The 21,560-nt window shown below is 54.2% G+C and overlaps 2 protein-coding genes across 6 annotated transcripts in view; both read left to right on the top strand.

The window, feature by feature from the left end:
• Window positions 1-291: 291 nt before the first annotated feature.
• Window positions 292-6,541, top strand: RPL38 (ribosomal protein L38). 4 transcript variants are annotated; one of them, XM_004041078.5, is made up of 5 exons: window positions 292-384; window positions 592-632; window positions 804-864; window positions 5,853-5,975; window positions 6,470-6,541. In XM_004041078.5, exons 2-5 carry the CDS (start codon window positions 630-632, stop codon window positions 6,493-6,495), a joined length of 213 nt encoding a protein of 70 aa, XP_004041126.1. In that variant the 5' UTR covers window positions 292-384; window positions 592-629; the 3' UTR covers window positions 6,496-6,541. The 4 variants fall into 4 exon arrangements, with proteins under 4 accessions (XP_004041126.1, XP_018882799.1, XP_004041128.1 ...); XM_019027254.4 differs by having other exon boundaries at window positions 341-410; XM_004041080.5 differs by lacking the exon at window positions 292-384 and adding an exon at window positions 426-444.
• A 3,648-nt stretch (window positions 6,542-10,189) lies between these two features.
• The window catches only part of TTYH2 (tweety family member 2), a 49,071-nt gene continuing 37,700 nt past the window's right edge, over window positions 10,190-21,560 (top strand). The window contains exons 1-2 of one of the 2 annotated variants that reach the window (XM_004041076.5): window positions 10,190-10,399; window positions 19,190-19,362. In XM_004041076.5, coding sequence (XP_004041124.3) covers window positions 10,271-10,399; window positions 19,190-19,362 — 302 coding nt within the window. In that variant the 5' untranslated portion in view covers window positions 10,190-10,270. Of the gene's footprint in view, window positions 10,400-12,336; window positions 12,401-19,189; window positions 19,363-21,560 lie in introns of those variants that run through there. The other variant, XM_055389052.2, reaches the window with a different exon arrangement.

Here is a 21,560-nt window from a genome sequence, read left to right as displayed (position 1 = left end):
AAGCCGTGGAGAATAAGCGTTAGCTCTTCAAACTGAATCTGAGCTAAAACCTAGCAAACCCAGGCTGGGGTTTGAGGGGTTGCGGGGGAAGACAGGAAGGGGTGGACGGGGAAGAGGCGGGGGTCCTAGGAGGAAGGGATGGGGAGGAGCGAGAGGAGGGAGGCGGAGGGAGGGCGGCAGCCAGGATGGTCCATTCCATTCTTGGAGCTGCACTGTTGACTTCGACCACAAGGGGGCAGGGCTGCTGAAATTGGAAGTGCGAACGCCTACATGAGTCTTGATCCTCGGCAGGCACCGTACCCAGTTTCCTCCGTTGGGAGGGTTTAACTGCCCGGAAACGGAAGTCTCGTTCTTTTTCGTCCTTTTCCCCGGTTGCCGCTTGCTGTGAGTGTCTCTAGAGTGATACGTGGGTGAGAAGGGTAATCTGGGTTAATCCACGGCCAGGTGAAATTTGGGGACTCCAGGTCCGCGTGGAGGGTGTCGGGGAGGAGAAGGGGAGTGCGATGGGGCCGATATTCCGGGGGAGAGCGGGAAAACAGGGTTCGCTGCCGGCCCCCGCGCCGTGTTAACGCCGAGGACTGTTTCCCGCAGGTCCTGGTCCGCGCCAGAGCCCAGCGCGCCTCGTCGCCATGGTGAGTACGGTCCCTGCTTGGCGCCTTCCCGGGGTGGGCTCGTGGGGCCCTGGGGCGAGGGCGAGAGAGCCTCCCAAGGATCTCCTGAGGCCGGGAGGAGCTGGTGGACTGGGCCATCGCCGGAAGACGTGTCTCTTTGCTGTCTGTTCACCCGCTTCCTTTGTGTTGCAGCCTCGGAAAATTGAGGAAATCAAGGACTTCCTGCTTACAGCCCGACGAAAGGATGCCAAATGTAAGTGGTTGCTCCGAAGGTTCAAGAAGAGCGGTGCCTAGCCTGGCACCGCTCCGGGAGCGTCTTCCCCGGAATGTCAGGCAGGAGACGGTTAGGCCGTCTGGGTGTGTTCCTGGCCCTCTGGGAGCAGTGGTTTCATCCTGTTTCCCATGAGAAAGACCTGTGGGGGGCACGGTGAGGCCCTGGAATTTCTAGGACCATCTTTAGCTAATCGCGATCATCTCAGAGGCCGCCCTGAGTTCAGTTTTCTTTCGTATAATATAGTAAATTGTCGGAACGGAATCTCCACTCCGCGAAAGCCTCACAACACACGTCCCATAAACTCTAGGTTCTTTGCAGTTGTGCAAAATCTTAACACAAAATCCATTTTGTAATAAAGTGCTGGATATTTGCATGTAATGTATCGAGCACGGCACACTGTGTAGTAAGGTCGTTTACCTCGTGATCCTGTGGTCGCTGGCCAGTGTCAGAAGGTATCACACCTATCTAATCCAGAAAAGTATTTAAAAAAAAATTTTTTTTTTCTTTGAGGTAGTCTGGCTCTGTCGCCCAGGCTGGATTGCAGTGGTGCGATCTTGGCTCACTGCAATTACCGCCTCCCAGGTTCAAGCGATCCCCCTGCCTCAGAGTAGCTGGGCGCGCCACCATGCCTAGCTAATTTTTGTGTTTTTGGTAGAGACAGAGTTTCACCATGTTGGCCAGGCTGGTCTCGAACTCCTAACCTCAGATGATCCACCTGCCTCCGCCTCCCAGAGTGCTGGGATTACAGGCGTGAGCCACTGTGCCCCGCCAAGATCAAAATTTGAAGCAGGGCTTCTACTGAATGTATATCGCATTACCACCATTGTAAAGTCACAGAGTTTAAGTTGGACTGTCATAGGTCTGTTTCCCAGCTTGTACATACAGGGGAAAGAAGGTGATTAATGAAAAACCTTAAACAGCAGGTTTTTGATGGATAGGTGCCAATCTCTGCTGCCCACTTACTTAAATTTTTACACCAAGTGTGAGAGGTAGTTGTGTTACCCCTTTGTGATACTTGAAGGAGATTGGGGGGCTTGCGTTTGCTACAAGCTAGGTCTTGAGTTATGTTGTTACTTTAACCCAGTCATCTTTTTTCAGCTGCATGAGAGAGAATCAGGTCACATGTGGAAGTGAGATTGCATGGGACAGGCCTGTTAGGGTGGGCTACGACACCAGCCGTCTCTAATGCTCTGTGCCAGGGGTGGTGCCAGACGGTGGTTGGTGTACAGGGAGAGTCTTTCAATGAGTTGGGGGTAGGCAGAGAATGGGGGTCATATTTGTGTCCCCATTACCCAAAACAGGCTGTCACCTTTGAGGTAGTGACCACCTGTGGGAACAAATAGCATCTGGTGGGAATGATGACTGTTTGCTAGTGTTTTGTGTAAAGAGATGAGGTTATCAGGTCAGTTTTATTTCAGACCATATGGGGTCACTGCCTAGTTTGAAGCCCAACTCTACCAGCAGGTAACTTACCCTTCTCAGCAAGTTAAACATGACACCACCGTTTGATTGTGTTTTAAAAGGGTGGTCTGGGCGTGGTAGCTCATGCCTATAATTCCAGCACTTTGGGAGGCCAAAGCGGACAGATCGCTTGAACCAGGAGTTCAAGACCAACCTGGGCGACACGGCAAAACCTCATTTCTACTAAAAATAAAAAAATTAGTCGGGCATGGTGGCACACGCCTGCAGTCCCAGCTACTCAGGAGACTGAGGCAGGAGAATCAGTTGAACCAAGGAGACGGAGGTTGCAGTGAGCTGAGATTGTCTCACTGCACTCCAGCCTGGGTGACAGAGCGAGACTGTCTCACAAAAAAAATTGGGAACCTTGATTTTAGATGATGTGGCTTTAAAGGTAGTGGTCACAGTCCCCTGGGGACAGTAAAGTGTCAGTAGCTGTTTGTTGAAAAAACTTTTTTAAATGGTTGTATTAATTTTTAACGTGTAATAGGCATAGCGTAAAAGTTACCATTTACACTGGGTATGGTGGTTCCCATCTGTAATCCCAGCACTTTGGGAGACTGAGGCAGATGGATGAGACTAGCCTGGGCATCATAGTGAGACCCTGTCTCTACAAAAGAAAAAAGTTAGCCGGGCGTGTGTTGGTGGTCCTAGCTACTCAGGAGGCTGAGGTAGGATTGCTTGAATCCAGGAAATTGAGGCTATAGTGAGCCATGATTATGCTACTGCACTCAGGGCTGGGCAACAAAGCATAATTGTACAGTTCAGTGGCATTCAGTAAATTCACATTGTTGAGCAGCTGCCACCATCACCACCCATCTCCAGAACTTTATCTTCCCAAACTGAAACTCCCTCTGTTAAACACCAGCTCCCCATTCTTCCCCAGCCCCTGGCAACCACCTTCCAATTTGTCCCTGAATGTGACTGCTCTGGATACCCCATACAAGTGGGTCTGCTATTGCGTATTTGACCTTTTGTGACTGGCTTCTCTTCAAATGTCCTCAAGCATGTGTCAGAATTGCCTGTTATTTTTTCTTTTTTTTTTTTTTTTTTTTTTTGATATGGAATGTCACTCTGTTGCCCAGACTGGAGCGCGGTGGCAGAATCTCAGCTCACTGCAAGCTCCGCCTCCCAGGTTCATGCCATTCTCCTGCCTCAGCCTCCCTAGTAGCTGGAACTACAGGCGCCTGTCACCATGCTGGGCTAATTTTTTTTTTTTTTTTAAAGTAGAGACGGGGTTTCACCGAGTGAGTCAGGATGGTCTCTATCTCCTGACCTCATGATCCACCCGCCTTGGCCTCCCAAAGTGCTGGGATTACAGGCGTGAGCCACCGTGCCCGGCCTGGAATTTGCTTTTTTTAAACAGGGTCTCACTCCTGCCCAGGCTGGAGTGCAGTGGTGTGATCATGGCTCACTACATCCTTGATCTCCTGGGCGCAAGTGATCCTCCCACCTTAGCCTCCAGAGTCTCTGGGACTACAGGCATGCGCCACCACGCCTGGCTAATTTTTGGTTTTTTAGAGACGGGTCTATGTTGGCCAGGCTAGTCTCCAGCTCCTGGCCTCAAGCAGTCCTCCCACCTTAGCCTCCCAAAGTGCTGAGATTACAGGCATGAGCCACCACACCCAGACCGGAGTTTTCTTTTGAAGGCCGAGTTTTCCATTGTGTGGGTAGGCCACGGTTTGTTTATTCGTCTATTGATGGACATTGGGTTGCTTCTACATTTTCGCTAGTGTGAATAATGCTCTGAACATGGGTGTGCAAATATTCTGTGGTTGCTATCTGTTCTTTGGGGTATATACCTAGAAATGGAATTGCTGCACATACGGCAATGTTGAGTAAACTTTTTTTTTTTTTTTTTTTTTTTTTTGAGATGGAGTTTCGCTCTTGTTGCCCAGGCTGGAGTGCAGTAGCGGAATTTTGGCTCACTGCAAACTCTGCCTCCCATGTTCTCCTGCCTCAGCCTCCTGAGTAGCTGGGATTACAGGCGCCTGGCTAATTTTTGTATTTTTAGGAGAGACGGGGTTTCTCCATGTTGGTCAGGCTGGTCTCGAACTCCCGACCTCAGGTGATCCACCTCAGCCTCCCAAAGTGCTGGGATTACAGGCATGAACCACCACACCCAACTGAATAAACATTTTGAAGAGCTCCATATGTCTTTACAAGTGGTGTTCAGCTTAGTTCAGCTGCTAGGGGCAGTGTTATACTGAAATAGGTTAGTTTGGATGAATATCCAGGTGTCTGGATGTATTAAGAACAAGAGTCCAGGCAGCCCGTTCTTTGGGCAGGCTCTGAGTCACAGTGCTGCTTCCTCTGATGTGCCCCATTCCTATAGTAGTTACTGGCAGAAATGGAGTTGCCGAATTGCGAGGACAAGATCATCTTGTGTGCGTCTGCCAGGTTAAGTGCTGTGTGCTGTGTCTGGCCAGGTGCTTGCGTTGAAGTGTTAGAGGCCATGTTCAGCCCTCAGCCACCTGCTTCTTGATTGGCACATCACTGCTATTATAACAAATCCTGGGAGTATCTCTGAGCAGTTTTTAAAGAGTTGGAACAAGGCATTCAACGAGTACATGGAGTGGTAACTACTCCTGGGAAGGGGTTGTCTCACAGCAGCCAGATGGCAGTGCATTGATACTGCTAGTACATAACCAGAGTGGTGCACAGTTCAAACCCCACACAGCTGAATTTGAGGCACACATTAGCTGTTTCTTGTCTGAGCCGTGATCCTGAAATAGAACTTGGCAGCAGGAAAGAACCCAGAAAATGGATTCCACATAAATTCAGGGAAAACCCTGGGTGCGTGTTGTGCGCAGTGGCTGGAGGCATCCTGAAGAACGAGCTCTTACTGGCCCAGAATGTCATCTCACATGTGGAGACGTGATTTCCGGGAGTGGAGTGCTGAAAAGCGCTCAGTCCCAGCAGACAGCCAGTCTCCTTACTTTATCACTGCTTCCATCCCTTTTTAAAAAGATAATAGGCCAGGCGCGGCGGCTCATGCCTTGAATCCCAGCACTTTGGGAGGCCGAGGCCAGCGGATCACGAGGTCCAGAGATTAAGACCATCCTGGCCAACATGGTGAAACCCCATCTCTACTAAAAATACAAAAAATTAGCTGGGTGTGGTGGTGCACGTCTGTAATCCCAGCTACTCCAGGAGGCTTAGGCAGGAGAATCGCTTGAACCTGGGAGGCGGAGGTTGCAGGGAGCCAAGATTGCGCCACTACACTCCAGCCTGGCAACAGACCGAGACTCTTGTCTCAAAGAAAAAGTAGAAATAAGAAAGATAATAAGGTTGATAGAAGATATTCTACAATGTTGTGTTCAGTGTACCCAATAAAAGTCCCAAGTTGGAGGAACGGGTAATAGTGTTTTCTCTTTGCACAGAGGGACAGTACTGGAGGTGGGTGCTGTCTCCTGCATGCTGCTTACTGCTTGAGTGTATTTGCACATGGACTGTGTCACATCTGTTTTCTGTGATACAATTTAATTCCTGATTCTGGTCTCCGGTAGCTGTCAAGATCAAGAAAAATAAGGACAACGTGAAGTTTAAAGTTCGATGCAGCAGATACCTTTATACCCTGGTCATCACTGACAAAGAGAAGGCAGAGAAACTGAAGCAGTCCCTGCCCCCCGGTGAGTGAGCCTGAAGTCACTTCAGGGGCGGGTGGGGTTTGGAAGGTTGCTGTGTGTGGCCATGTTGTATCTTGTTTTGAATCCCTCTCAGACTTCAGAGCCCATTTTATGGTCTAAGAATCTGCTCTTGCTGTTGGGAGTGTGAGGAATAGTTGTGATTCTCAGATTATATACAGTACCAGAAATCACTTCCTTAGCCAGAAGAGAGGTTAGAGCTCATTTAATCCTGTTCACGACCCTTCGAGGTTGGTGCTAGTACTGATAGTCCCCATTTTTTACAGGGGAACAGATGGAATATAATAGACCAAGTCTTTTTATCGAATATAATAGACCAAGTCTTTTTATCAAACACTAAATATTTTAACCAAAACTTCGCTGGTAGATCTAATTTCTGAACCTTGTGTGCTCTCTTTAGCTTAAGTACAAAATCTAGACAAGCAGCAGCAACTCAGATGTGTCTTCTGGATGGCTTACTTTTGTCTCTTTCCCTCTAGGTTTGGCAGTGAAGGAACTGAAATGAACCAGACACACTGATTGGAACTGTATTAAAATACTAAAAATCCTAAGTGTCTTTCGTCTTTGCAGATGGGAAAGGGAAAAATGCTACCTCATAGTGGCTTCTGATGCACGGGTCCTGTTGCTGCCTTCCTGTGTCTTTTTTTTTTGAGACGGAGTCTTGCTCTGTGGCTCATCCTGGAGCACAGTGGTGCAATCTCAGCTCACTACCACCTCCGCCTCCTGGGTTCAAGCGACTCTCCTGCCTCAGCCTCCCGAATAGCTGGGATTACAGGCACACATCACCATGCCTGGCTAATTTTTGTATTTTTAGTAGAGACAGGGTTTCACTGCCTGCCTCAGCCTCCCATAGTGCTGGGATTACAGGCATGAGCCTCCGTGCCTGGCGCATCCCTAATCTTGAGCATGATCTCAGTCAGCGAATGAGGCCATCTGTTTTCAGCCCGTTTGAAAATAAGATGTGGGAAGGCCATGATGGAAATAGCACGTGGGGTTAAACATAACTGGCAGATGTGGGAGCGATGGTGGGGCATGCCATTCAAACAGGTCCCAAAATGGGTGCAACAAGGTATAGCACATCTACCACTCGCTAACTTGACTGACTTGGAGAAATGACTACACTTTTGCCTGTTTCCTCAGTTGGAAAATAGCCATATTAACACCTCTTTCATTGGCTTGCTGTCAGGGTACTGGGTTGGGGGGGTGGTGCATGGGTTGGGGTGGCCACCAGGTGGTGCTGTGCCACAGCAGACAGCCCCTCTGGAAATGACTGGCATAAAATCTGTCTTCATACCCAAGGTAGTGTTTTTTGTTTTTTTAAGATCTCTACCTTTTAAAAGTGTGGTATACAGTGTGCTTGGTATTGTTAGGCATTTAGACGTGTTCAGGTTGTAAGGTTGAAGTGCCAGTCTTTGAATATTCTGTAAGGATTGTGAGGGTGTGAGGTGGTTTTGAGTCTGGTCATGGGTCTTGTTTCCTCCGGTAGAGGGTGGGTACGCCAGCCCTCAGGCCCAGGTGCGGCGCTGTGGGCGGCTTTCAGCCTTTCCCGTTCTGTAAGCATTGCAGATTCCCAAGGAAAAGCAAGCCTTTACCATGTGGGTTTTCTTTGTTCCCAGCACATCGTCCAGAGTTTCATCCCAGCTCCTAGGAGACAGGCCTTGCAGGGGTGTGTCCAGCCTTGTCTAGAGAAGGCCGCCTTTCATGCAGTGCCTCCCAGCCCTGGCTTGTGACTCAGTCATCTGGGGCACTTAGGCAGTTCACTGTGGTGGTCAGGGCTGACTGGAGACTGCGATCGCGGTAGTCTGGGGCATAGGTGTGTTTCCAAGCTCTCAGGTGGGCCACTGCTTTGCTGGGGCTTCAGCAAGCCCTGAAGTGCTGCATACCAGGTGAATGGGGAGAGGGGGGGATGGGCTACAGCTGCTGGTGTGCCGACTGTCCTCCAACTCCCTGCTGAGTCTGTGGGAGGTCTGTCTCTGTTGTGCTTCAGCTTTTTGACACCTCTCTGGGTCAGCAGGCCTCCGGGGAAGCAGCTAGAATGGTCGCTGTCTGGCTGGGTGCAGGTGGGCTGACAGGTTTGGATATTCCAGGCCGCATTCCGGTGGCTGTGGGGATAGCCCTGAGGGACAGCCTTTGCAGTTTGTTTCTTCCAGTGCCGTGTGCAGGCCTCCAGCCTTCTGGGGCTCCCTTGCCCCGGGTTCAAAGTCAGTCCTCGGTGAGCACCCACTGCCTAGGAGGCAGGCCCTTCCCACCTGGGGGGCCTCTGAGGGCAGGGGCTGTAAAAGCAGCTACCAGAAGAGTCCACTTTCCCCAGCAACTGCAGGGACTGAGTCAGAGACCAAGACCTTTTAAAAGGAGGTTTTCACCCAAAGAAGTTCCCTCCCCTGCCGCAGTCTCCAAGCTGATCGCCTGGCTCCTGCAGTTCTCCGGCTCCCTCTCCTGTTCTGGGACTTGCTTGCTTCCCCTTCCACTGGCCGCAGTCCCTGATCTCACAGGGTCCTGTTCCTTCTGCACAGAGGCCTTCCCCAGCACCCCCCTCTTTGACTCCCGATCATCCTTCAGCTCATGTCGCTGTCCTTTGGGAAACAACCCCGACGCCCACCTTCCATCCCCTCTCCCTACAGCTGGGACTCTGACATTTCACAAGGCCTGCAATCGCTGTTTGCAGGATACAAGTCCACCTCACCTCGCCTACTAGGCTGTAGACGCCATGCAGGCGGGAACGTGTGTTTTATCCATTACTGTATCCTCTAGAACAGAGAACGTGCTCAAGAAAATTTGTTGAAAGACACCCCGATGAGAGAAGAATGGCTGTTTCCAGCCTCCCGGGCCCCTCAGCTTTGGGCTCTTGCAGGGCCCCAGAGCTGTGGGATCACGGCCACGAGGAGAGGCCCCGAGGCCAGGACTTCCTCTAATGGACACAGCGCCTTTGAGCACTGGGTGACTGGGGCTTTACTTCCCAGCAGCCATATGTGTTTGCGAGCGTTTTCAGTCGGTCCGCATCCACCCGGTCCCTTCAGCCAGAACCCTAGGAGCCCCGCCCCCGTCCTCCCGGGGCTCCTTTCTCACCCGCGTCCCTGCCGCGGTGGCTACGCACCCCTCAGGCTGGCTGCTCAGCGCGGTTTCCACGCCCAATCTGCCGCGACCCCATCACTCCACCCCACCTACCCCTGACTCCTGCTTGTCCTGCAGCCTGGGCTCCTCCCTCCGCTGGCCAAGTCACGCCAAGCAGTTTGCGGTTACAGGACGGGTGGGGGCCTCTGCATATGTGCAGAGTACGGAGGGCCCAGGGACGCGAGGCTCCCCGATGGGCAACCTCCCCTGCCTTTGCTTTTCCCCAGAGCCCCCTCCTGGCCTGCGTTCGGCATCTTCTCGGGTCTTCATCGCCCTCTGCGGTGCCTGCGCTCGGGGTGAGGGTTTTTGTTGGCTTTTGTTACATCACCGATGTAACAGTGCCTGGCACGTAGTAGGTGCTCAATAAATATGTTGTTGCATGCGCTTCAGTCTCCCCGAATGCTTGTCCCTTCCGGGCGCTCTCATCGCTCTCCTACCTTCCCCGCTACACAGCTCGAAGGTCCCCTCCTCCGGGAAGCTCACCCTGTCTGTCCCACTTGCCAGGAAGAATCAAGCAAATTTTCTGAGTGAGACACCTTGTCCTCACTCAGGCGTCCTGCAGGCGGCTTCAGTGAGTTGTTGGGGCAGATGCGCCGGGAGCTCCCGAGGGCAGGGACGGCGTCTTATTTCTCTTTTTAAGTCTACAGGGCTTGCACAATAGATGCCCAAAAAATGAGAGTGAATTTAGAATGAGTGACCGAGTGGCTGAAGATTGCCTCCTTCCTTTCCCAGTCTGTCGGTTACTTACCCTGTGACAAGCCCTTGGGACGGGCAGTCGCCCCTCTCTGGCCTATGACTGGTGGCTGCCCCCACTGACACCTTATACCCTTGATCTGATCATAAATAAGAAGCAGCCCGGGGACCTCGAGACTGAAACTGATTTAGAGACTTCTGGGAGCTTTTTTCACTTCCCTCCTCCCATCCGGCCAGGACAGATCCCCGCCCAGAAAGGGGCTGTTGACTGCAGCGGGCTGCGCGCCCAGAACTGGGACTGGGATCGCGGCGGGGCGGGGCGGGCGCGGGCCCAGGGAGAGGCGGGGCCGGGGGCGGGGCGGGCGCGGGGCCGGGGGCGGGGCGGGCGCGGGGCCGGGGGCGGGGCGGGCACGGGGCCCCGGCCGGGAGGTGAGCGCAGCTGTCGTTCAGCTTGTGGGTAGCACTCGGGCCGAGCCATGCAGGCGGCGCGCGTGGACTACATCGCTCCCTGGTGGGTCGTGTGGCTGCACAGCGTCCCGCACGTCGGCCTGCGCCTGCAGCCCGTGAACAGCACCTTCAGCCCCGGCGACGAGAGTTACCAGGAGGTGAGTTCACGCCGCCCCAGACCCCAGCCACGCGCGCCCCAAGTCCCCGCACTACCCCCTCTCCCCTCGAGAGCCTGCACTTTCCCACGTGCCTCTCAGACCCCTTCTCTCCCCGCGCAGCCCTTTCCCGTCTCCCCTCTCCCCTTTTCCCCCACCCTCCCAGGCCCGTGGCCCGCGTCCCCTCCTGTCTGGGAACCTGGGGGCCGGGAAAACTGAAGAGATCAGAGTGAAGCGGGCGTGGGGAAGGGGAGGAAGAGCGCAAGACCGCCTGCGGGGTGAGGGGCTGAACGCTGAGCGGGCAGGGCGGCGCGGGGTAGGGGTAGGGACAGGGGCATTCGTGTCGGGGTAATCCTGGCGTGCGAGGTGCGGGGATGCTGAGGGGTGCCCCGACGTTTTCGACCGTCTGAGATTCCAAGATGGGGCGCTCTCTTTCCGGGGCTGAGTGGCCTAGGAGAGTTTGGCAGAAACTGAGTAGAGTCTCCCGAGTCGGTCTTCGCAGCACCCCTCCTCCCCAGCCCCGGCCTGCAGGGTGGGAGTCTCAGCTGGAAGGCTGCAGGGCTTGGGGAAGCGGTGTGGGTCACTTCCCCTCTAGCGCAGAGAACCCACAGCTGCTTGCGCTTGTTCCAGGGAAGGAAGGTGGCCTCCGTCAGCCCATCTCACACTGTTGTCCTGAGGACCCCCTTGCATTGACAGTCAGCCTCTCTGTGTCCCCTGGTCCTAGACTGGCCCATTCCTGTTCCCCCACGCCCCTCTCTCCACCCCACACCTTCTAAGCCCTGAATTTCTGGCCTAGGGCAGTCACTCCCGGCTTCCCCGCCCTTTCCCTACTCTGCTGACCCTTGGCGGGATTCTGCACCCCACAGACAGGGCCAGGGCTCACCAGACCTCCCTGCCCAGACAAACAAAGCTGCAGAATCTCCCAGCCCGTCTCAGGTCTGGTCACGCCTACTCTGGCCCCGGGAGCCCACCTGTATCAGTTCCTTGTGTTGGGTCAAAGATTCTGGGGCCAGTGGACCAGGATGGGGTCCATTTATTCAGAGCCAGGCACCCATCTCAGGACTTTGGCCCCCAGCGGCCTCTCCCTGTGTCAAGTTCTCCAGATATGGGACAGGTCAGGGCAAAGCAGGGCCTCTTGGAGGGAATCCTGATCCAGTGTGAGGTGCCCAAGCGCCAGTGACAGGGAGTCTAATAATAACCCCTGACGACCCGGCTGCCATCAGGCCCGGGCAGATGGTGCCTGCCCTACCAGAGGGAGGGGAGCATCAGGACCCCTTCCTGGGGTTCAGTGGGCACTCAGGAGCAAGACGGCAGTCGGTGGACACACCCCCCTCCCCCAGAGCCCAGCCTGTGGGAGTCTGTGTTCCCTGAGAATGTGGCTGCCTGGGGATAGCTCCAGGGAATCTTCCTCTCCCAGAGAATGCATGAAAAGAGGCGGATATGATTTCAGAGACAGCTGTGTGTGTGTGTGTGTGTGTGTGTGTGTGTGTGTGTGTGTCCCCATCCCAAACCCTGTGCCCCAGATCCCACACCCGGGGTCTCCAGCCATAGTTTTCTCCTCTCCACTGGAGGACATCTAAACTTTTCACTGGGTCAAGAAGACCCCTAGGTGGGGGTAGGGATGGTAAGGGGACTCCCTCACCCTGCTGGCCCCAGAAACAGTTCCTATCTGCCCAACAGCTGTGGCTGGTGGATCCTGGGCCTGCCCACAGCCCCCTCAGTCCCATGGGCAGGTGGCAGTTGAGCCAGATGAACCTACCTCCAGCCTCTGCCCCTCCTCCCAGGATTCTGGCCCCGGCTCACTTTGTGCTGGGCATCAAATGGTTCCAGAGGGTGTCCCTTCCCATCGGCCACTGCTCCTGGGCAGCTGACACCAGCCCTGCCCACTGGCTCCTGGTCCCGCTCACCCCTCGCCACCACTCAGATGGCTGAGTAGGAGATGAGCGTGGTGGGCCAGGACCGGAAGTCTGGCTCTGGGTGTTATTTAAGGTGGCTCCTGTTTTGGTAAGTTCCCCTGTTGTGACCACAGGTCTCTCCTGGATGTCTTCTTTCCTCCTGAGCACCAGTCACTAACAGAGTCAGGTGGACCGTCGGTCATCCCAGTCTTCAGCAAGCTTGACTGGGGCAAGTGCTATGCCAGGCGTGGGGTGACCGTGGTAACCAAGGCAGCAGGTCTTCAGGAGAAATTGCTGGGGATTCTCTGCGGCTGGGCTCTGGGCGCAGTGCTGTGGCAGACACCAAGCAGTTTGAGGTGGGGCTAGGCCCTCCAGTTGGCTGGGGTGGATTCCCAGTTCTTTCCATGTGTGACCACGGGTAGGTGTCTTAACCTCTGTGAGCCTTGCTCCCTTCATCTGTAAGAATTAGATGAGATATTCCACATATCATGCCTAGTACAGAGAGTCCCATAGCACATAACAGGAGCCGGTGACACAGATCATTCAATGGAGTGGCTGAGAGGTTCAGGAGTGTGTCTCAGGACAGTACCCTGCTGGGGAATGGAGAGGAAGGAGTTCTCTTCCACAGACTCTGATTGGGGGAGACTGAACAAAACGCCTGCAGAAAGGGCTTCAGCTCATGCCCCACGTGTTCAAATGCACAGTGCTGGCTGTGTGGGGGGTGGGGTGTGGGTGTGTATGCATCAGAGACTAAGCAAGGATGGAAACAGGCAGGTGCTGGCCTCAGGATGTGGGTGGTGTGGGGATCTCAAAGGCAAGGGGGTTCGTGGAAGTGCAGAGATGGTGAAGAGCGGGTCACCTGGTGAGCTGGGATTTCCTGAGCAAATTCAGTGTTCCAGAACCTTCCTGAGGAAGTAGGGGCTCTCACTCACTTTCTGGGGTCTTTGGGACCCGTGAAAGCCCCCAGTCCTCCTGATAGTTGATCCTCGCCCCTCTCCCCCCAGTGAACTTGAGCCCAAGTCCTCGCAAAGGCCACTTGGCCTGTGTCACCAGCCTTGTGGGGAGGCTACCCTCCAGTGAGTAGAGGCATGAGAGGTTAGCACCAAGGCAGGGCTGTGGACGAGGGCACCTTGGCCCTGGCGGGCACCCAGCTCTGGGCTGCCAGATGTGGCTGTATGTCTGGAAGGAAATCAGCCTAGACCTGCAGCCCAAGTCTTCTCACCTTTGATAGATGAGGGGGATTGGATTTGGAGATGATTCCTACTCTAAAGAGATGATAAAAGAACTAATGAGTTCATGGATTATGAAGCCTGTGGCCAGTGCCTGGCACACTGGAAACTGCTACAATCGCTGCTTGGGAAGGAGAAGACTGCAGCCAGCCGGTGTCCATTGGGCAGTGTTGGGGAGAAGGGAATGGCACCTGGCACTGAATCCAGCAGTATCTCTCTGAGCAAATGAACGAGGCACTTCGGTGTCCCTGCCTGAGCGTGAGTGCCACCATCACCATCCAGCCAGCCCCTCAGGGGAGACCAGACACTGATGAGCTCAGTTCTTGAAACATCTTAGTAAGCTCTCAAAGGCTGTGCAAATGTTAGTTATTGCTACTGTCAACAGGCAGGTAGCCACATGTGTGCTTCCTGTTCCAGCTTCCCTTGCCCAGGATCAGCCGACCAGCCGCTCTTTGGGGACATGTGTTAGGAGGCAGAGGAGATGTTGTTAATTTTTTTTGTATTTAGGCATGTATTTCCACGTGTTCTCTCATTGGTTGGTTCCGTTCATAGATTCGCCAAAGTACAAAGTGGAGGGTACACAGTTGGGGACTGGACCGGAACTACAGGACTTCCTGCTTCTGACCTGGGGGCAGGTCTGAGGAAGAAGGACCAGGCAGCAAGCCCATCCCAGCCGAGATCTGAGAAGAGCTGAGGTTGGGATGAGGAAGCCCCATTCATCCAGTGTGAAATTGAGTCATGGTCATCAGACAGTCATGCCGCGCCTGGGAGAGGGCTTAGTCTTTCCCAGTGGGCCTGGGAGGGAGACTCTCCCTCTAGGTGCGCCTAGTTTCCCTCTCCCAGCCTCCCCCTGAGGCCGGCACACCTCTCTCTATGTCTTCTGGGGCCAGGGCTGTTGCCCCCTCCCCTGCCCAGTGCAGAAGCCCCTTGGGTCCCGCTGCCATGGTCACTGCGGCCCCCAACTTGGGTCCCAGCTTGGCACTCTCTGCTCTGGGTTTTTCATGACACAGTGACAAATCAGAAATAATTGAAGTCCCTTTGATGAGGGGAGAGGCAGAGTCTGAGCACCAGTGTGGGAGCTGGGGGCCTGGTGTTGCTGTGGGACAAGGAGGTGGCTGCAGGGCACAGTGGGAGGCATGGGGAGGCGTGGGAAATTGTCTTGGCAAAGCTCTGTCCATCTGAGCAGGGGGGCCTGGAAGCAGAACTCTTGGCTGCCTCTTCCATTCCCCTCCACCTCCATGCACATGGGGACATGCAGTGTTAATTAGGAGCAAGAAAATAATTGCCCATTAGGAGCAGCAGGTGCCACCAAGCTGGCCCTGGAAGAGGGTGCTGCTGGTTAGGGGGAGGGGGGCGGGCTCCTACCTGCTCCTCTTTTCCCTCCTCCTTCCTCCTCCCTTGCCCACCTTCCCTCTTCTTTCTTCTTCCCTTCCCAATTCCTTTTCCCCCTACACCCTCTCACCCTGTCCCACCCACCACCCCCAGTTTTTTCCCAGCACCTAGGTAGGGTTCCCAGGAGGGTTTGGGAAGTAACTCCCTAACAAAAGGCTTCCAAAGGCTGGGCAGGGTGGCTCATGCCTGTAATCCCAGCAGTTTGGGAGGCCAAGGAAGGAGGATCACATGAGCCCAGGAGTTGGAGACCAGCCTGGCCAACATGGTGAGAGCCTGTTTGTATTTTTTTTTTTAAAAAGGAAATTAAAAAAAAAAAAAAATGCCTCCGAGTTTGGGTTTCTCAGGCCTCGCTTTCACTGGAGCTGGACAGCATTATCAGAAACCTAATTGAGGCCAGCTGCCCAGCTTGGAGAGGCCCCAGGCCACAGAGGCTCAGCAGCTGCCGAATGGGGGAGACCGGGAGGCTGGAGGAGGCTTGAGAGAGTGAAACGGGGGAGCCGGCTGCATCACCCACAGCCTGATCCTTCTCGGACGAGCCTTCCTTGCTGGGTGGGGACATTGGTAGATTCAGGAGCTTTTCCCACTGGGGATAAAATGATAGTGGGACTGTTCAGGAGGCAAACTCAAAGGGTAGCTGGGGGCAGGCTGGATGGTAACTGGGCTTCAGGCTACACAGGAGGTTTGTCTGGGGCTCCCTTACATTTTTGTGTTATTAGGAATAACTTGGTTGGGCATCATGGCTCATGCCCGTAATCCCAGCACTTTGGGAAGCCGAGGCAGGTGGATCACTTGAGGTCAGGAGTTCGAGACCAGCCTGGTCCTTTTGTACTAAAAGTACAAAAAAATTAGCTGAGCATGGTGGCACATGCCTGTAATCCCAGCTACTCAGGAGGCTGAGGCAGGAGAATCACTTGAACCTGGGAGGCGGAGGTTATAGTCAGCTGAGATCACGCCGCTGCACTCCAGCCTGGCGACAGAGCAAGACTCCGTCTCAAAAAAAAAAAAAAAAAAAAAGTACAAAAAAATTAGCTGGGCCTGGTAGCACATGCCTGTAATCCCAGATACTCAGGAGGCTGAGGCAGGAGAATCCCTTGCACCTGGGAGGCGGAGGTTGCAGTGAGCCGAGATTGTACCACTGCACTCCAGCCTGGCGACAGAGCAAGACTCCGTGTCAAAAAAAAAAAAAAAGAATAACTTACAGGAAAGAGTGCAGTCTTAAGTGTGCAGTTCAGTTCAATGAATTTATACCCTCGAGCACCTGCGTGCATGGTGTGTGTGTGTGTGAGCAACACCATCCCAATCAGATCGTATTCCTGACCCCCTAGAAGCCCCCTTCGTGCTCTCTTGAAATCCGCACCCTCCCAAAGGTAGCAATGATTCGATGATTCACATTTCTCTGGCTATTCATGAGTATCTCTGACTTTGAACTTCATATAAATTAATCCATACAGTTCTCTGCTGTTCCATGTCTGGCTTTCTCTCTCAACCTGACTTCTGGGAAATTCATCCCAGAAATACCGTCATGTGTGGCTGCAGTTTCCTTTTCATGTCTGTGTAGTATTCTAAGAAGTATAACACATGTTCTATATCTTTTCTCTTGTTGGTGGATGTTTGTGTCTTTTTGGGTGTAGGCTGTGACTGCTGTGTGAAGCTGCTGTGAACATTTGTGTATCTTCTGAGGGACACAGCCCTCCTTTCTGTAAAGTAGAATTGCTGGGTCATGGCATGCATGTTACACAATGATTTGCAATTTTTTTTTTTTTTTTTGGCTTGGTTGGGGTTTTTTTGGGAGGTTGGGTTACTTTTTTTTTAAGAAATGGGATCTCAGTATGTTGCCTAGCCCAGGCTAGACTCAAACTCCTGGGCTCAAGTGATCCTCCCATCCCAGCCTCCCCAGTAGCTGGGATTGCAGGTGCATGCCACCAGGCCTCGCTGGTTTGCAAATGGTTAAGAGGATCCCTGGGCTTTAGCAGAGAGGCCTCAGGGGCTGCCAAGGGGCGGCCAGGACAGAACGTGGCATTTCTATCCACTCCTCACTCAGATGGAGCTCTGTGTTGCAGGGCTCTGCTAAGCAAGTCAGTTTGAAGAAAAAGTTAAGCTACTGGAAAAAGTTTGAGAACTTCTGTTGACACTAATCCAGTGCTGCCCAGACTTTAATGGAATATATGTTGCCTGGGATCATCTCTAGAGGCAGGTCTGATTCACTAGCTCCAGGGCGGGGCTAGAGATTCTGCACCTCTAACAAGCTCCCAGAAGATGTCAGGGCCACAGGTCACAGGGTGGTAAACTTCACTTCAAGGAAAGAGGCTCTCAACTCCAAGCTGTCTTGGCCTCCTCTGCCTTGGCCTCGGCTGCAGGGCCCTCTGGTGAAGGGGCATGGACTGAGGACCAGAAGAGGGGCAGTGACTTTCCACCATCTCTTTCTACCCCTGGGCTTGCTGGGGTCAGTCCCGGGGACAGGCCATGCTAATGAGTGGTCCAGGCGGGGAGAGCCCCAGCCCCAGCCCCCTGCCACACTGTGAGGTCTTTGGGAGAGGGAGGTGCCCAGATCTACTGGGCCCTGGCTTCCCAGCTGCCACTTTTTTTTTTTTTCTAGAAGGGATCTCCCTCTGTCACCCAGGCTGGAGTGCAGTGGTGCAATCATGGTTCACTGCAGCCTCAACCTCCCAGTCTCAAGCGATCTTCCCACCTCAGCCTCCTGAGTAGCTGAGACTACAGGCACATGCCACCATGCCCAGCTAATTTTTTATTTTTTATTTTTTATTTTTTTGTAGAGACAGGGTCTCCCTGTATTGCCCAGACTGGTCCTGAACTCCTGGGCTGGAGCAATCCTCTCACCTTGGCCTCCCAAAGTGCTGGGATATAGGCGTGAGCCACCACACCTGGCGGAAAGCCACATTTTCCAAAGTCAAATCCATCTGTTCCCCTCCCAAGTGAGCCATCTCTCCTGCCTTTTTCTGGGCTGCCCCCATCACTTCAGCTGAGAAGTCTGTCAGCCAAGAGCGACTAGCAGAGCAGTCCATGTCAGAGGCCCGAAGGCCTGCCCGCATCTCACAGGGCTGGCAGCGTGGCCTCCAGCAGGTGTCTGTCCCCCTGGAAAATGGCCCCAAAGCCCCGGACTGCAGAGCCCGGCCTTGGTTTGTCAGGGCTATCTCTGTGTGTGCCTGCCCCTGCACAAGTCTCGTCTCCCCCTTAGACCGCAGGGTCCTGGAGTACCCCCTTCCTGCTGATTGCCACCCCCTGCATAGGGCTCCCTGAAACAGGCTTTCCCCAGCAGCCCCCCGGGGCACTAGGGATTCGGGACTGGGAACCCCTATCGGGGGTGCATGGGAAGCAGGGGTGGCTGTCAGCTCAGGAGCCTGACTTAGAGCCAGGTCCAGCCCTGGCTGGCGGCCGCCAATCCCGGTGCCATCTGGTGCCCATCTGGCAAAATCAAGAGATGAGTGAGCAGAGAGTGGCACTAGGCCTCCTGACAGACTGGCTTCCATTGCAGGACCCCGAGGTGCTAGGCAGGCCTCAGGCCCCTCCGCCCCCTCAGAATTCTGGCTTTGCTGCTGCCTCTGGCACTGGATGTTCAGCTGTCCCTGTTGGGGTGCAGTGGAAGGGACTCCAGAAGTTGCATATCCTGACTGTCCCACCCCCTCACACATCCCCCAAGCATGGAGCTGGCTTCTCGATTCTCAGGATGGACCCCAACACCTAGAACAAGCTCTTCACATTCTGGTAGAGGATGATGCCCAGCCTGGGACAGCGGGGTCCTTGCAAGGAAGAGGCAACAGATACACAGGGCTGTCCTTCCAGGCCCTGCCTCAGTGGCACTCAGCGCCCGAGGCCTCTGGGTACTCTGGTCCTGGACGGTATCCCTCTCCTTGCCTTTTTCCCTTGGCCATGGAGCTCACCACCCACAGCCCTCCCTGCTAGCCGGGGATTCCTGCCTTGTCTCCTGAGTGGCTCAGACTCTTCATCAGCAGGGCCTGGTCCATTCTTCATCCAGGGTCTGAACCAGAAACCGGAGACCAGCTCTGACACCCCTCCCTCACTGACCACCAGGCCCACCACTTGGCCTCATGCCCTGTAAGCTCCATCACTCCCACCCAAGTGCCTCAGCGCCGGGCCCTCTGTTTACAGAGTAGGAGCTTGAACCCTAGGTGGAGCTTGGAAGGATGGACGAGAGATGCAGCTCAGGCGGCGGGGCACTCAGGGCCCAAGGGCAGGGCACTTCCAGAGCCCCGTACTGCAGGGATGAAGAGTGACAACAGGCCTCTGCTCTCTTCCAGTCGCTGCTGTTCCTGGGGCTGGTGGCCGCCGTCTGCCTGGGCCTGAACCTCATCTTCCTTGTGGCTTACCTGGTCTGTGCGTGCCGCTGCCGGTGGGACGATGCGGTGCAGACCAAGCAGCGCCACTCCTGCTGCATCACCTGGACGGCCGTGGTGGCCGGGCTCGTCTGCTGGTGAGTGTCCCTGGATGCTGGGCCTGGGGTGTGCGGCTCAGTCTGCAAGGGGCCGTGGACTGTTCGACCATGTTCTCCTGACTGAGCTCTGGCTACCTTGATGGAAAAGCTTGTCCCCAAATGAATGTTGTCCCTTTTTTATTTTTACCAAGCATCAGGAATCAGATGCCTGGGGTGGTGATGGGGTCTCCAGAAAGGTCTCCCAAGTGGCCCCCCCAAAACCCTGCCCCAGCGTGGGTTTGTCCTGTGCCCAGCAGCCGTGCAGGCAGCATTTCTGCACCGACACTGGGCATCTCCAGTCTCTGTTCCTGGCCCCTGCCAGCTGCTGCCCTGGGTCTGTGAGGTCAGAAGAAAGTTTGACTTCAGCACAAATCAATTCCATCTTCTTGTGAGATCAATAGCTTTTAGTGCCGTTAGCCAGTTCTTTGGTTTGGATGAGGAAGTGAGAATTTCTTTTATTTATTTATTTTAAAGATGGGGTCTCACCCTGTTACCCAGGCTAGAGTGCAGCGGTGCGATCACAGCTCACTGCAGCCACAAACTCCTAGGCTTAAGCAATCCTCCCACCTCAGCCTCCCAAGTGGCTGGGACTATAGGTGCACACCACCATGCCTGCCTGGCTTTTTTTTGGGGGGGGGGGGAGCGGGGGGGAAGAGACAGGCTTTTATCAAGTTCCCCAGGCTGATCTCAAACTCCTGAGCTCAAGTGATCCACCTGCCTCAGCCTCCAAAAGTGATGCGATTACAGGCGTGAGCCACTACACCTGGGCTGAGACTATGTTGCTCAGGCTGATCTTCAACTTCTGGCCTCAGACGTTGCTCCCCCCTCAGCTTCCCAAAGCACTGGGATTACAGGCATGAGCCACCATGCTGGGCCTTAAAGTGAGGATTTATAACTCCCGTGCAGGAGTCCGTACCCAGCCCACCACACTGCCTGGCCACTCCACCCCAGCCGGCGTCCACATGCATGCTGGCTGTTTTCAGGAGTTGATGCGTTTTTCTTGTTTTTAAATCTATAAAGATTTTTCCAAAAGCCTCTAGTGTCCACGCAGAGACGCTTCTGGGGTGTGGTCACCCCAGAGAGTAGAGTTTCCCACTACCCGGCAGCAGGCTGGCAGCCAGGCAGGTCCCGGTCAGCCTGGGGGTGAGGATGCCTGGGCTCTCATACCCAGGCAGCTCACCTTGCCACTGCGAGTTTCTTCTCTGTTGGAAGATGTTCTTGATCTCGTCCTCCCTGTAGTGGGAGGCTCACCTAAGCCAAAATGCAGGCGAGACGCTAAAGCAGCCTTGTGGGGCAGACAAAGCTCTGAGCACAAGGAAGGGGACCAAGGCTGCTGCAATACATGGCCGGGGCTGAAATAAGAGACTCAGAGGACAGAGTTCTGGACAGGCCGGGAGGTCACAGTCGAGTGCGGTTCCCAGTACAGTGGAAGAGCTTTGAGAAGCGACTGGTGTTAAAAATCCTCCTGCACGGCCGGGCGCGGTGGCTCACGCCTGTAATCCCAGCACTTTGGGAGGCCGAGGCGGGTGGATCACCTGAGCTCAGGAGTTCGAGATCACCTTGGGCAATGTAGTGAGACCTCACCTCTACAAAAATGAGCCAGGCATGGTAGTGCATGCTTGTAGTCCTGACTGAGGCAGGAGGATGATGAGCCCAGGAGGCAGAGGCTACAGTGAGCCATGATCGCTCCATCGCACTCTAGCCTGGGTGATGTGAGACCGTGTCTCTTACACACACACACACACACACACACACACAGATACACACAGAGACACACACACACACACACACACAGATACACACACAACAAACTTGTTTTTGAAGAATACTTTGGAACGGTAAGAATGGCATAATGAGTCAATTCTTCCAATACGGAAGAATTATCTGCAGTGTAGGGAAAACTCAAGGTGGAAGGAATGTGCGTGGCAGAATCCGTCCCACAACATTCTGGACATTACTTGTACCAGGCAATAGGGCACCAGCAGTAAGAAAACAGGCACCAAGTCTGCTTTCATGATCTGTCAGCAGAGGCTGAGAACTGTGTACCAGTTTGCTTTGAATCATTGCAACTAAAGAGAGAGGGGTGGGCGTGGTGGCTCACGCCTACAATCCCAGCACTTTGGGAGGCCGAGGCGGGTGGATCACCTGAGCTCAGGAGTTCGAGATCACCTTGGGCAATGTAGTGAGACCTCACCTCT

The sequence above is a fragment of the Gorilla gorilla genome, chromosome 4, assembly GCF_029281585.2.
Source record: "Gorilla gorilla gorilla isolate KB3781 chromosome 4, NHGRI_mGorGor1-v2.1_pri, whole genome shotgun sequence".
Taxonomy (NCBI): Eukaryota; Metazoa; Chordata; class Mammalia; order Primates; family Hominidae; genus Gorilla; species Gorilla gorilla.
Note: the sequence above shows the minus strand (reverse complement) of the source record. Positions and strands in the feature narration are given on the sequence as shown.